Raw genomic sequence first — 15,640 nt, forward strand, 5'->3', positions numbered from 1 at the left:
CAATCTTCCTCTGTCCAGTGTCTGTGTTCTTTTGGCCATCTTAAACTTTTCTTTTTATTGGCTAGTCTGAGATATGGCTTTTTCTTTGCAACTCTGCCTAGAAGGCTAGCATCCCGAAGTTGCTTCTTCACGTTGAGACTGGTGTTTTGCGGGTACTATTTAATGAAGCTGTCAGTTGAGGACTTGTGAGGCGAGGCATCTGTTCCTCAATCTAGACACTCTAATGTACTTGTCCTCTTGCTCAGTTGTGCAACGGGGCCTCCCACTCCTCTTTCTATTCTGGTTAGAGCCAGTTTGTGCTGTTCTGTGAAGGGAGTAGTACACAGCATTGTACGAGATCTTCAGTTTTTTGGCAATTTCTGTAATCGTACCCACAAAGTCTCATGCTCCAGATACTCAACTCTTCCAGAAGGCCAGTTTTATTGCTTCTTTAATCAGTACAGCAGTTTTAAGCTGCGCTAATATAATTGCAAAAGGGGTTTTCTAGTTATCAATTAGCCATTTAAAATGATAAACTTGATGATAAAATTATAAACTTGGATTAGCTAACACAACGTGCCATTGGAACACAGGAGTGATGGTTGCTGATAATGTACGCCTATTTAGATATTCCATTAAAAAAAAATTAACAATGTCTACACTGTATTTCTGATCAATTTTATGTTATTTTAATGGGCATTTAAAAAAAAATCTTTCTGAAAACAAGAACATTTTTTATTTTTATTTGACCATTATTTAACCAGGTAGGCAAGTTGAGAACAAGTTCTCATTTTCAATTGCGACCTGGCCAAGATAAAGCAAAGCACTTCGACACATACAACGACACAGAGTTAAACATGGAGTAAAACAAACATACAGTCAATAATACAGTAGAAACAAGTCTATATACGATGTGAGCAAATGAGGTGAGATAAGGGAGGTAAAGGCAAAAAAAGGCCATGGTGGCAAAGTAAATACAATAAAGCAAGTAAAACACTGGAATGGTAGATTTGCAGTGGAAGAATGTGCAAAGTAGAAATACAAATAATGGGGTGCAAAGGAGCAAAATAAATAAATAAAATAAAATAAATACAGTAGGGAAAGAGGTCGTTTTTTGTGCTAAATTATAGGTGGGCTATGTACAGGTGCAGTAATCTGTGAGCTGCTCTGACAACTGTTGCTTAAAGCTAGTGAGGGAGATAAGTGTTTCCAGTTTCTATTCTATCCGGTATACATTTCTAAGTGACCACAAACTTTTGAATGGTAGTGTATAGATAGTATTATTTTTGCAATTTGCTTGTCTGCATTATTTGAAGCATTGTAACAAATAACTAGAATATTGATATTCCAACATAGTAGCCAATGAGAGGGGGCGACTTTCGCAAATTGTTCCCCAGGCCAGCTTGTCTGATATTGTGTGGCCTACCCTGGAGTTGCACTATCTGTGTACTCATTATAGTTAAACAAAACAGCCCTACATCCACACTATAGCTAGCCTAAATAACTTAGCATTATTTAATGCCATATTGCCATCAAGACTGATCTGTTACAATATCACAATTTAATTCAGGAAAATGGATAAGCAAGATGATATAGATAGGGATTAGCCATGTAGGCAGGGAATGATGAAGAAGTAGGCCTACAGCAAGAAGTTAGAAAAGTTATCCCAACTAAGTATTCATTAATGATTTGCATTATCTCAATTATCTTTCTATCACTGCATGACAATACACCTGTTAGCCTATAGCCTACAATTTTTATTGTCTAGCCCACTGGACCAATGAATGAAAATGTCAATTGCAGCTATCACAACCTATATTTTTATAGAAATGAAATGGCTTTTGTTTTTGAATAGTGTCCGAAAAGGTGTCCCCCCGCCTCCGAATTCCCAATTCAATTAACCTCTGGCAATCAGATTATAACAAGGCTTAAAAGGCAGAGTTAAAATGACCATATCAAATTCAAAGCAATCGGCTCACTGCCTAAACGGCTGACTGGCAAAGCAAACTGGCACTCTCTGCTTTCTAAAAGTGAGAGAAAAGGCATGCGGGCTGGCAGCTGCTCTCCAAGCGATAATCTGCATGGCCCTAAAGCCAGCCAATCAATACGCTAAACCGCTTTTGCAATTGAATCGGGATTGGAATGATTTTAGTTTACATTACATCTTTGGTCTTGAGGTAGAACTGACGCCCCTGACTATAATCCAACGAGAGGTGAAGTAATGTACTATATTGCTGAAACGCATTGAATTGTTTTTTAGAGCACCTTCAGAGCTCACTTTACCTGCCAACCCCAGCTATTCCCGCCCCCCTGTTACATGGCCCTCCTGGAACATGTTCACCATGTTCATTAGAATTAGTTAGAACGGAAGGACCCATCATGGTGCATTTCATGAATGGGAATGTCTGTTCTGGTCATTCTATTTGTATGGTCTTCCCACCTTCTCTGCCAAGCCTGGCCCCCTGATAGATAGCCCTCCTAGAGCATGTTCACTTTCACAACTGCCACGAGTAGCAGAGGAGGATGATACGTACTGTACTGTTTCCTACCAGAGACTCAGCACGGAAGTGTATCTTAAAACCTGATCTGGCAGAAGGTGTCTTACTCAAGTCTCTTTCACTTCCTTCAGAATTCTGGGCTTATTTTTTGTTGCAACTGTTCAAACTAGTTGTTTGTCTTGAGTTCAAGTTCAATCAATGCCATAACAAATAGTATCTCCCCCTGTCCTACTTCTTCCTTGAAAACATTAAAAATCACTCTGTAAGTATGGAACTGCTAGGGCCATAGCCTAATTTTCAGTGTGATATAACTACAATGTCTCAATCATACACCATAAGTGAAAAATAACAATTAGAGGCACTTCCATTTGTTACGTTGAGCGAAGGGGGAGAACCCAAGAGCGGACTCTAAAGAGGAAGCTGGGATGAATGCACAAAAAAGTTTATTGATCACAGAGAAATGGGGAGTGCAGAACCGGGGTAGCTCAGATGAGTTGCAAAAACCAGGAGTGTAGAGTGAGGTTGGAGTTGGCTGAGTAGAACTGGGGAACAGGTCCTGAGGGGAATCCAAGGTAATGGTGGTGAGTGATATCCAGAGCAAATTGAAATTGTAAGTCCTACTGTCGCTTGTGTTTTCCCCCCTCTATGGCCTTATTTGAGTTCATCCAGTTTAGCTCCCAGCAAAGAGCTGGAATAAGCTAACATTTTCAAGTTTATTTGTGTAATTAATACTATACTTTGCAAAGTCTTAATTACCTGAGCTCTCATAATAAAAACACAATAAAAAAATGCCAAAATATACAAAAAACAACAATGAAATGGTAAAATCTGATAATACATAAAGTAGTCCAGTAAAATAAAAAATGCCTAGTGTGACAACTTGTCTGTTCTGCCAGGATTGTCCCACTCTACCCCGCACCCACATTTCACTCCTCACAGAGTGAATGATGCAACCAATCTTTATGAGATGGTTTCTTTGACACAGATGAAGTCTAGTCAAGGACTAAAAAGTATTAAACAACGGAGATGTGTTGCATAAGGCTGGTTTGTGCATAATCAAGCCAAAATCTCACCGGTTGGCTATTATTGGAGAAAAAATATTAATAGGAGTAAATCTTTCACTCGGGATCAGTAGAGAAAAGGCTGAGGAAGATTATTTCCGCTCTCCTCCAACCCCCTGGATAAAGACCTTTCTGAAAATCACTGTTTCATCTGGCGCTCAGGAGGAAAATGGGCAGAAAAAGATTACCTCATCTTAGTTTGGATCTTGGAAATGTCACATTGTAAGATGGAGGCTTGGGAAACCCAGACAATGAAGTTGGGATTACACCCTGATTCTATTTTTATAAGACTGTAGGATCTCCTCACACTTCATTTGAAATTAAACTCACTTAAAGTATTGGTTTTGGAAAAAGTTTCTTTAGACAAGACATAAATGCACAAATATATTAGAGTAAATCATTATATACAGTAATATTTGGATTGTGTTATACATTGGTTTACAGTACAATAATTTAAATACATGCTCCGGAACTTTGCCGACTACTAAATATTTTATAAACCTCATGGTTGCGCATGGTTGCGCCCTTGCCCAGTCTTGTGAAATTCATAGATTAGGGCCTAATGAATTTGTTTAAATTGACGGAGTTCCTTATATAAATTGTAACTCAGTAAAATTTTGGAAATCTTTGCCTGTATATTTTTGTTCAGTATCGATGGGGAGCCAGGCCTAACCAATCAGAATGAGTTTTCCCCACGATCCCGCAGGTAAAGAAGCTGGATGTGGAGGTCCTGGGATGGCGTGGTTAAACATAGTCTCCGGTAGTGAGGCCAGTTGGATGTACTGCCTAATACTCTTACAATTCCAAGGCTCTGTATGGGCTTTGTTTATTCAAATTGATTCCTGTGGCTGTTTGATCAGACTTATACAATGCATTTGGGAAGTATTCAGACCCATTGACTTAAAAAAACATAGTAAAATAACAATCTTTTTTCTAAAATGGATTAAATACATGTTTTTCCCTCATCAATCTACACACAATAGCCAATAATGGCAAAGCGAAAAGTTATTCAATATATTTTTTAAAAACTGTATTAAAATAAAAAAACATACCTCATTTACATACGTTTTCAGACCCTTTGATATGAGACTCGGAATTGAGCTCAGGTGCATCCTGTATGCATTGATCATCCTTGAGATGTTTCTACAACTTGATTGGAGTCCACCAAGAAGACAGTGGCTTCCATCATTCTTAAATGGAAGAAGTTTGGAACCACCAAGACTCTTCCTAGAGCTGGCCATCCGGCCAAACTGAACAACCGGGGAAGAAGGGTCTTGGTCAGGGAGGTGACCAAGAACTCGATGGCCACTCTGACAGAGTTCCTCTGTGGAGATGGAAGAACCTTCAAGACAGACAACCATCTCTGCAGCACTCCACCAATCAGGCCTTTATGGAAGCATGGCCAGACGAAAGCCACTCCTCACTATAAGGCACCCGAAAAAGGCACCCAAAGGACTCTCAAACCATGATAAACAAGGTTCGCTGGTCTGATGAAGCCAAGGTTAAACTCTTTGACGTCTGGAGGAAACCTGTCACCATCCCTACGGTGAAGCATGGGGGTGGCAGCATCATGCAGTGGGGATGTTTTTCAGCGGCAGGGACTGGGAGACTGGTCAGGATCGAGGGAAAGATGAATGAGAGATTCTTGATGAAAACCTGCATCTGAGTGCTCTGGACCTCAGATTGGGGCTATGGATCACCTTCCAACAAGATTAAGACCCTAAGCATACAGCCAAGACAATGCAGGAGTGGCTTTGGAACAAGTCTCTGAATGTCCTTGACTGGCCCCACCAGAGCCCCGACTTGAATCCGATCTAATATATCTGGAGAGACTTGAAAATAGCTGTGCAGCGACACTCCCCTTGTCATGTTCTGACCCTAGTTATTGTGTTAATTGTTTGTTTTAGTTGGTCAGGACGTGAGTTGGGTGGGCATTCTATGTTTTGTGTGTCTAGGTTGTTTTCCTGTGTTCGGCCTAGTATGGTTCTCAATCAGAGGCAGGTGTCGTTAGTTGTCTCTGATTGAGAATCATACTTAGGTAGCCTGTGTTTCACTGTTTGTTTGTGGGTGATTGTTTCCATGTCTGTGTTTTTCACCACACGGTACTGTTTTCGGTTTTCACATTTGTTGTTTTTGAAAATTGAAGTGTTCAGTTTGGATTTATTATTAAATAAGATGAACACTGACCATCACCGCCAAACGTACTCCAACAAAGTACTGAGTAAAGGGTCTGAGTACTTATTTTCTTTTTTACCTGTTTTTGCTTCAACATTATGGGGTGTTGTGTAATGAGAGGAAATAGAATAAGGCTGTAACGTAACAAAATATGGAAAAAGTCTAGCGGTCTGAATTACTCCCAAATGTGCTGTTTGTAAACTATGTAAAAAATCCTCTCATACAGCTCTAGTCTGAGTGAGTTACTTGTCAAACTAACCTTTGTTGACACCAAGCTCCACCCACTCCAGGACGTGTCAATCTCAGCATTCCTCTGTCACTCAGTGACAACATGCATAACGGAGACTGCTTTGAAAGGCCTGTCACCCGTCAAAGTCACCCTCCTGCTGTTGACAGGAGCACATGAGTCATGCATCAAACAATGGGAGTAGGGCCTAACTAAGCATACAGCATCGATTTAAAGACATGTTTGGGAGCTGTTGATTTCCCTACTGACATGCAGTCTCTATGCTATGCAATCTGTTATAGGTCTAATGGTAACACCATTACATGTTAGTTGAGTGTAACATACTGTAAAGATGCAATTCTGATGCTGTTCAACACAATGTGGACATGACTATTTTCTCACTTGCAATATGAAATAAAATGTGTCCCCTTCTCTTTTTAAAAAAAATGTATTTTTATTTCACCTTTATTTAACCAGGTAGGTTAGTTGAGAACAAGTTCTCATTTACAACTGCGACCTGGCCAAGATAAAACAAAGCAGTTCGACACATACAACAACACAGAGTTACACATGGAGTAAACAATAAACAAGTCAATAACACAGTAGAAAAAAAAGGAAAAATTTAAAAAAGAGTCTATATACATTGTGTGCAAAAGGCATGAGGAGGTAGGCAATAAATAGGCCATAGGAGCGAATAATTACAATTTAGCAGATTAACACTGGAGTGATAAATGATCAGATGATCATGTGCAAGTAGAAATACTGGTGTGCAAAAGAGCAGAAAAGTAAATAAATAAAAACAGTATGGGGAGGAGGTAGGTTAATTGGGTGGGCTATTTACAGATGGACTATGTACAGCTGCAGTGATCGGTAAGCTGCTCAGATAGCAGATGTTTAAAGTTGGTGAGGGAAATAAGTCTCCAACTTCATTTGGTCAAATGAGGTGTTGGCTTTAGGGATGATCAGTGAGATACACCTGCTGGAGCGCGTGCTACGGGTGGGTGTTGCCAGTGAACTGAGATAAACCGGAGCTTTACCTAGCATGGACTTGTAGATGACCTGGAGCCAGTAGGTCTGGCGACGAATATGTAGCGAGGGCCAGCCGACTAGAGCATACAGGTTGCAGTGGCGGGTGGTATAAGGTGCTTTAGTAACAAAATGGATTGCACTGTGATAAACCGCATCTAGTTTGCTGAGTAGAGTGTTGGAAGCTATTTTGTAGATACAATCGCCGATGTCATCGCCGAAGTCGAGGATCGGTAGGATAGTCAGTTGCGAAATAGAAAGCCGACTCTAGATTTGATTTTGGATTGGAGATGTTTGATATGAGTCTTGTAGCTTTAATTATGGAAAAGTGATTCTCCCAACATCTTACAGGCCTGGGCAATTCCAGTCCTCGGGGGCCTAATTGGTGTCATACTTTTCCCCATCACAGCTGATTTAAACTAATTGCATTCCAAACTGAAGGTCATGATTAGTTGATTATTGGAGTCAGGTGTGTTAGCTGGGGCTGGGGCAAAAGTGTGACACCAATCAGGCCCCAAGGACTGGAGTTGCCCAGGCCTGCAGGTACAGTAATATACTGCTAGGTCCGAATGGATGCCTTTCTGTTACAGTGTCTATTCTGTGTAAAGCATTTGCACCTACATCCATCTGTTTATGTTGTTCTGTGATGTTGTTCTACACTAAAAGCAAACCCTTTGTTTTGCCTGATGTCTTGTTCTGTATTTACATTACAAAGTCCTGCTAGTTCTGTATGGTGTTTCTTCTTATCTGAACCATGTTCAACCAAATCATCAAACTAAACAACTAACTGACGGAACATCTGCATAATAATGACTTAGTCCTGGTTCTGTCATCCGCCTTGTGAGCAAGTGGATAACAAGTACACTCTTTTATTCTTTTTATTTTTTTTACCCCCTTTTCTCCCCAATTTCGTGGTGTTCACTTGGTAGTTACAGTCTTGTCCCATCGGTACAAGCCGCACTGTTTCTTGACACAATGTCCGCTTAACCCGGAAGGCAGCCGCACCAATGTGTCGGAGGAAACACCGTACACGTCGGCATGCTGTGACAGAGCCTGGACTCGAACCAGGATCGCTAGTGGCACAGCTTGCGCTGCGATGCGCCACTCGGGAGGCCCCCAACAAGTACACTCTTGCACTTTCTGTTGAAATGTGTGTATGTGTGTGTGCACGCAGATGTGTCTTACTAACCTGTCATGGGCCTGTATGTAGGATCAGGTCCCCTGTGTCCAAATAATCATATTCATTGTGATCTAACTTTATAAATACAGGCCCTTGTCTAGTTGCCATTTTGTCATGAAAAGATGAGCTTGAAGAAGGGTCAGGTTCACCACAAAGCCTGTCTCCTAAACGAAAGCAGCCCTCAGTCTCCCCCTTTTCATTAGAAATGCTGTCATGGTCATTTTAAACTGCATTCTCAGACAGTCAGTTTAGTGTCTCTCCAATGTGCTTTTCTGGCTGGGTAATCCCTTAATACCCACAAGAGCACTCACATGCGCACACACGGCACCAAGGGGCCAAGCATGGGGGGCTATCTGCACATCTGAGATTGTCCTTTTGTGCACAAATTAATAAAAGGACTTTGTTGGCGCTGCCTGGAGTATTTTGTGTGAGCATGCACATAATCAGGGTAACACTTGGTCCAGTGTAACTGAGTACAGCCCTGACATTAAAACTAGTACACCAACTGGCTGTAGCATGGCTCTTAAACTTCCCTGAGTGACAGCGTTTCTGATTAAAAGTGAAAATGTCAGGTGTCCTGCAGCTATGCTCCTCTAGGAAACACTGTACATGTCGGCATGCTGTGACAGAGCCTGGACTCGAACCAGGATCGCTAGTGGCACAGCTGTCTATTTGAGTCTCTGAGACACAGTCGCTGTGACAAAGTAAATCATTTTGACTTACAGTACAGCAGGGAATTACGCTAATTTCTTGTGTAGCAGACTGCCACAACTAGAGGAGTGTGGGTTGTCGTCTTATTTTCTACCAAATGTATTTTAAGACTAATGCTGTGATGAGTTGTGCCAACTCACAAAATAAAGAATTATTGGAGAAGACTCAAGGAGAACCGAGACAAAAACAAGAAGTGGAAGAATGGAAGAATTGTGAAATTAACCATGTGGGGTGTACTTGTTGACATTCTGAGTAAGCCATTCAGGAAGAATGTTGTGACAGGGGAGCTATGCACCAAGCCACACAAGAAAGCAATATTGGAGAAGACAGATATACTAAACTAGAACAAGGGAAGAATTGTAAAGTTAGCTATGTGGGGTGTACTTGTTGACATCCTGAATAATAATCTAACTATGCCAGACAGAGTAGAACAGTGTTGTGACAGAGGAGTGATACACCAACCCACACAGTGAAGTGTTGACGGAAAGAGGCCACAAACAGAGCTAGGGGAACCATGTGAAGCCATGTGGGGTTCCTTGTTGACAACCACAGCAGAGCTTCGTGACGGAGGAGTGATGGAAGGATTTGGTGGTCTTCCCTGTGTGTGGGCATTGCAGCACTGGGGCATAAAGCGCCACTCAAATTTACCCAGAAGCCGTATGAAGGCAAGTGCCGAAAGCCCAAAACGTGTTGATTTCAACAATAATTTTTTAAAGACAATTCCCCATGTCCAACCAAGAGTTGCTGTATTTTTCATCATCATGACAATGAAAAATCACTCACCATGAAGAACCTCTGTCCTGTCCTCAAAAAGCAGTCAGCCTCGGCTAGGCTAATCCTCTTTACCCATGCTTAATCATTAACACAGCCCAAGCACTGCTTACCCCCTGCCTAACATGGTCCCACCACATTATCAACAGCCAGCTCTGTACCCCACCAGCCTATAGAAATCATCATGGTGCCCCTTTGTGAGCACAAATTCATTTTTTAAAGATTTTCAGCTGTAATAGTTTCTATTTTAACTTTAGCGAACTGTTTTCCACTCTGCAATGTGACTTGAAATTATGCCATCACCACATACACTTGGAGAGAAAAACATTAGGAACACCTTCCTAATATTGAGTTGCACCCCCTTTTGCACTCAGAACAGCCTCAATGTGTCGGTATATGGACTCTGCAAGAGATACTGACCCACATTGACACCAATGGCTCGATGTCTTTTGGGAGGTGGACCATTCTTGATTACACACGGGAAACTGTTATGCGTGAAAAACCCAATGGTTTTCACAAGTGACATCAATAGATTTCACCTGGATTGACCTGGTCAGTCTATGTCATGGAAAAAGCAGGTGCTGGTAATGTTTTGTATACTCAGTGTATACCTGGCTATTACAACAGATCAAAGATTTTTTACCAAATTCGTAGTTACTGCACTTTTCCTTTGTAGGGCAGAATAATGCTCATATTAAATCAATCTATGATCATCATGGAGCATCACTTGTGTGTCCCAATCTTCATAATACGTTCACTTAACCACTGTGGCGTGCAGTGTATAGGGGAGACAGTACGCAACTTTGCATCGGATGCACTTAAAATGCGCGGGTACTCACACAACATTTCAGATATCCAGTTGAAGTCGGAAGTTTACATACACTTAGGTTGGAGTCATTAAAACTAGTTTTTCTACCAAACTATAGTTTTGGCAAGTCGGTTAGGACATATACTTTGTGTATGACACAAGCAATTTTTCCAACAATTGTTTACAATTCCAGTGGGTCAGACGTTTACATACACTAAGTTGACTGTGCCTTTAAACAGCTTGAAAAATTCCAGAAAATTATGTCATGGCTTTAGAAGCTTCTGGTAGGCTAATTGACGTCATTTTGAAGCTTACCTTCAAACTCAGTCCCTCTTTGCTTGACATCATAGGAAAATCAAAATAAATCAGCCAAGACCTCAGAAAACAAATTGTATACCTCCACAAGTCTGGTTCCTCCTTGGGAGCAATTTCCAAATGCCTGAAGGTACCACGTTCATCTCTACAAACAATAGTACTCAAGTATAAACACCATGGGACCATGCAGCCGCTCAGGAAGGAGATGCGTTCTGTCTTCTAGAGATGAACGTACTTTGGTGTGAAAAGCGCAAATCAATCACAGAACAACAGCAAAGGACCCTGTGAAGATGCTGGAGGAAACAGGTACAAAAGTATCTATATCCACAGTAAAATGAGTCCTATATCGACCTAACCTGAAAGGCCACTCAGCAAGGAAGAAGCCACTGCTCCAAAACCGCCATAAAAAAGCCCGACTACGGTTTGCAACTGCACATGGGGAGAAAGATCGTACTTTTTGCACAAATGTCCTCTGGTCTGATGAAACAAAAATAGAACTGTTTGGCCATAATAACCATCTTTATGTTTGGAGGAAAAAGGGGGAGGCTTGTAAGCCGAAGAACACCATCCCAACCGTGAAGCACGGGGGTGGCAGCATCATGTTGTTGGGGTGCTTTGCTGCAGCAGGGACTGGTGCACTTCACAAAATAGATGGCTTCATGAGGAAGGAAAAGTATGTGCATATATTGAAGCAAAATCTCAAGATATCAGTCAGGAAGTTAAAACTTGGTCGCAAATGGGTCTTCCAAATGGACAATGACACCAAGCATACTTCCAAAGCTGTTGAAAAATGGCTTAAGGACAACAAAGTCAAGGAATTGGAGTGGCCATCACAAAGCCCTGACCTTAATACTATATAAAATTTGTGGGCAGAACTGAAAAAGCATGTGCAACCAAGGAGGCCTACATCCTGACTCAGTTACACCAGCTCTGTCAGGAGGAATGGGCCAAAATTCACCCAACTTATTGTGGGAAGCTTGTGGAAGGCTACCCAAAACTTTTGACCCAAGTTAAGAAATGTAAAGGCAATGCTACTAAATACCACTTGAGTGTATATAAACTTCTGACCCACTGGGAATGTGATGAAAGAAGTAAAAGCTGAAATATATCGTTCTCTCTACTATTATTCTGACATTTCACATTAATAAAATGAAGCGGTAAACTTTTTATTTTATGAATGTGAAATGTCAGAATAATAGTGGAGAGAATTTTATATTTCAGCTTTTATTTATTTCATCACATACAAATGATGCAGTTTCAACTTTGTTACACTGTCAGTAATTACACTGCTATTTTATAAATAGCATAAATGAGAAGTATAGTAAACTAACAAAGTAAAATGGCAGATACTGCTCTTTGCTTTCGTATTACACTGCAATGTATAACATACTGTATCATGGCAAGGAAGAAGGCAGTAACTGCCGTTTTAAGGGTCAAAGGTCATGTCAGATGTCAGGGTCAACATGAATAAAACATTTACTCATAGTAAGGCAACAGAACACTACATCTCCAATGATCTCCCTAGAATGAATTTGTCTGGACAATTAAAACACTTTTCTCTGTTCCACGCTATGAGCAGTTACTGCCTGTTTTCTTGGGAGGGCAGTATTCAGCACAAGTAGATCTGGGGCTAGGCTACTGCAGTATGACTCTCCAAGTATTGTATGTTGGTGTAAACCTCCTGGTGCTCACCCCTCTACTCTCTCTCTACTACTCTTACCTACCTGTTGAGCAAAAGCATGCAGACTTACTACTCAAATCTGAGTTTGATATTAAAGGGTCACTGAAGTGTCATTCATGGATAAACTGAGGGTTGTATTGGTGGATTGAGGGAGGGAACAAAGGGTGGATGAGTTGATGGAGGGAGGAGTGGATGTATCGAGTGGTAGTATATGTCCGGGTATGGATTAGGCTACTGTATGGCTGAATTGAGTTAGAATGAGGACTGCCCCACAGTGCAGCTGGAACCAGGGTTTCTGACTGTCCTTGTTCACTGACCTGAAACCCAATATATCCAAGAGATTCATTGTTGTTTTTTTACTGCAGTATTTTTGTTCAATTCTCTTTTTATAGTGTCATTCCTTGTAGACCACAACATTGTACCATAGCTACAGATTGTAGGCTAAGACAGAACTTGCTGTTATTTCACTGCAAGGAGTCCCATCAACCCTAAGGGTATATATTAAAATGGACGTTTAACCTTCTTTTCTTTAAACTTTACTTTTAAAACTTTCCAGCCTTTCAGCAAGACCCCCCTTTTTTAATCAGTAAAATTGAACTCACTTAACACATCTACACTGTGCTCAGGGAGTCAGTCTTCAGCAGTTGAAGGCCTCAGCCCTCAGCTATAATGTCACTGCACATACATTTTCCTGTCTTGTCTCTCTAACAACTTTAAATAGGCTGTAGAAGTCTAGCTGACAAATTGAGCTCCATCAGTTTATGCAGCAGTGATGTAGGCCAAGAATGAGTGACTCTGAGAGGCTTCGAGAAAGTTTTGCTGAGAAGTATCTTATGTAGATCAAACATGCCTCTAATATGTAGAATACGGAATTATGTGAGCTCATCTGTGATACCACTTTTATTTCTTGTTGTGTAGGTCCAGCCCCAAAGCGCCAGCGAATGAGAAGAAGGAGTGCCCAATGAGCACTATGAGTAGTGAGGCCTCCAACTACACAGGCGGCTCAGACTACGCTACTCACCCCAGTAGCCCCGCAGCAAGAGTGAGTTATCATGATTACTCACACACACGCATGCTCACACACACTCACACAAAAACACACATGAAGGGACAAACTATAATGATCTAGATTCTAGAGTAACTTAACATCAATGTGAGTGTATAATTTACTCATTTTCAGCCCTCAAGATCCTCTAAAAAAATGCACAACTTTGGGAAGAGATTTAACTTGATAAGAAGGAACCCCAATGCAGCGGAAATCAAGAGTAACTGGCTTTACAAACAGGTGAGTGTGTGTGTTGATGGCTTTGTATAGCAGTATACAGTGACTCAATCTATGAGTCAGGGAGACAAAGGGTGTTTCTCAAAATGCATACTACCATGCTCCGATCACGCAAATTGGAGAACTGGAGGGTCTGAGTATGAGTCCAAATCAAAGTATGCAAAACGGCATAATTTTTTCTTCTTCTTGAAATCCATTATTTGAGCTGAAGCGAGACATTCCGACTTTGGAATGAAAAGTTGCTTATTCACATCTCATATGTTGCCTGACTACAATAGTTTATATTGATACGTTAATAAATACATGCTGTGCTAATTTTAGCATGTTTACCTTAGATCACAAGCCCATAATAAGTCAATAGGGCTAGCTGCTACTGTTAGCTAGCCAGATAGCCACAAAGAATCTATAATGCATAATCTGGCCATCTTTGCCTGTTTAACTAGCTGGCTAGCTAGATTATTACGATTCAGATATGTAGCTGATAATTATGAAGTAAAACTTTTGCTTTGTGTATATCTTGTTTAGTCTATTGTTGCCATTGTCCTGGCTGGAAGAAGGATACGTGAATAGGGAGGTGAAGCGTAAGGTAATACAGTAGTGCAAGTGCTTCTCTAATGTAATGTTTTATGCATTCTTCACACTCTCGTCCTCCAAGAACATGCTCAAGAGTACGTCGTCGGAGAATGCACTTGGAGCATGAGAGTGTGGAGCACGGTAGTATGCATATTGAGATACACCCAGAGTCTTGACATGTAATTTTAGAAATTATGTAATTGTTTATGATGATTGGGAAAGCTGGTACAACTGACCTCAACCTACACTATACAGTGAGGGAAAAAAAGTATTTGATCCCCTGCTTATTTTGTACATTTGCCCACTGACAAAGAAATTATCAGTCTATAATTTTAATGCTAGGTTTATTTGAACATTGAGGGACAGAAAAACAAACAAAAAATGTCTGGCTCCCAGGTGTCTTTTATACAGGTGACGAGCTGAGATCAGGAGCACACTCTTAAAGGGAGTGCTCCTAATCTCAGCTTGTTACCTGTATAAAAGACACCCGTCCACAGAAGCAATTAATCAATCAGATTCCAAACTCTCCACCATGGCCAAGACCAAAGAGCTTTCCAAGGATGTCAGGGACAAGATTGTAGACCTACACAAGGCTGGAATGGGCTACAAGACCATCGCCAAGCAGCTTGGTGAGAAGGTGACAACAGTTGGTGCGATTATTCGCAAATGGAAGAAACACAAAATAACTGTCAATCTCCCTCGCCCTGGGGCTCCATGCAAGATCTCACCTCGTGGAGTTGCAATGAACATGAGAATGGTGAGGAATCAGCCCAGAACTACACGGGAGGATCTCATCAATGATCTCAAGGCAGCTGGGACCATAGTCCCCAAGAAAACAATTGGTAACACACTACGCTGTGAAGGCCTGAAATCCTGCAGCGCCCGCAAGGTCCCCCTGCTCAAGAAAGCACATATACATGCCCGTCTGAAGTTTGCCAGTGAACATCTGAATGATTCAGAGGACAACTGGGTGAAAGTGTTGTGGTCAGATGAGACCAAAATGGAGCTCTTTGGCATCAACTCAACTCGCCGTGTTTGGAGGAGGAGGAATGCTGCCTATGATCCCAAAAACATGTCATGTAGTGTACCTCAAATCTTCACTCTACAGCACAAAATATACACTATTTTCAAGTTCTCTCCTATTGTGCCATTCACTTCTCTTCTATGAATAATGTAGAGGGGCTTACGTTCCATCACTGTGCTGTCAGAGTTTGATCAACAGTCTTAAGACGGCCAGCACAGGATCTTGTACAGCCTCTAGCCTTTCTGCTCTGCTCTGCCAGTCAAACTGTGTGTGTGTGTGTGTCAGTCACACCAAGGCCTGTACTCATAAAGCGTCTCAGAGTAGGAGTGC

At 41.3% G+C, this 15,640-nt stretch overlaps 1 protein-coding gene across 6 annotated transcripts in view; it reads left to right on the top strand.

The window, feature by feature from the left end:
* LOC109889700 (pleckstrin homology domain-containing family A member 5) overlaps window positions 1–15,640 on the top strand; it is a 107,864-nt gene that overhangs the window by 13,952 nt on the left and 78,272 nt on the right. For all 6 annotated transcript variants that reach the window (XM_031823234.1, XM_031823232.1, XM_020481319.2 and 3 more), the window contains exons 2-3: window positions 13,350–13,473; window positions 13,612–13,716. In XM_031823234.1, the coding sequence (XP_031679094.1) occupies window positions 13,350–13,473; window positions 13,612–13,716 (229 nt within the window). The remainder of the gene's footprint in view (window positions 1–13,349; window positions 13,474–13,611; window positions 13,717–15,640) is intronic.

The sequence above is a fragment of the Oncorhynchus kisutch genome, linkage group LG4 (genome assembly GCF_002021735.2).
Source record: "Oncorhynchus kisutch isolate 150728-3 linkage group LG4, Okis_V2, whole genome shotgun sequence".
Classification (NCBI taxonomy): Eukaryota; Metazoa; Chordata; class Actinopteri; order Salmoniformes; family Salmonidae; genus Oncorhynchus; species Oncorhynchus kisutch.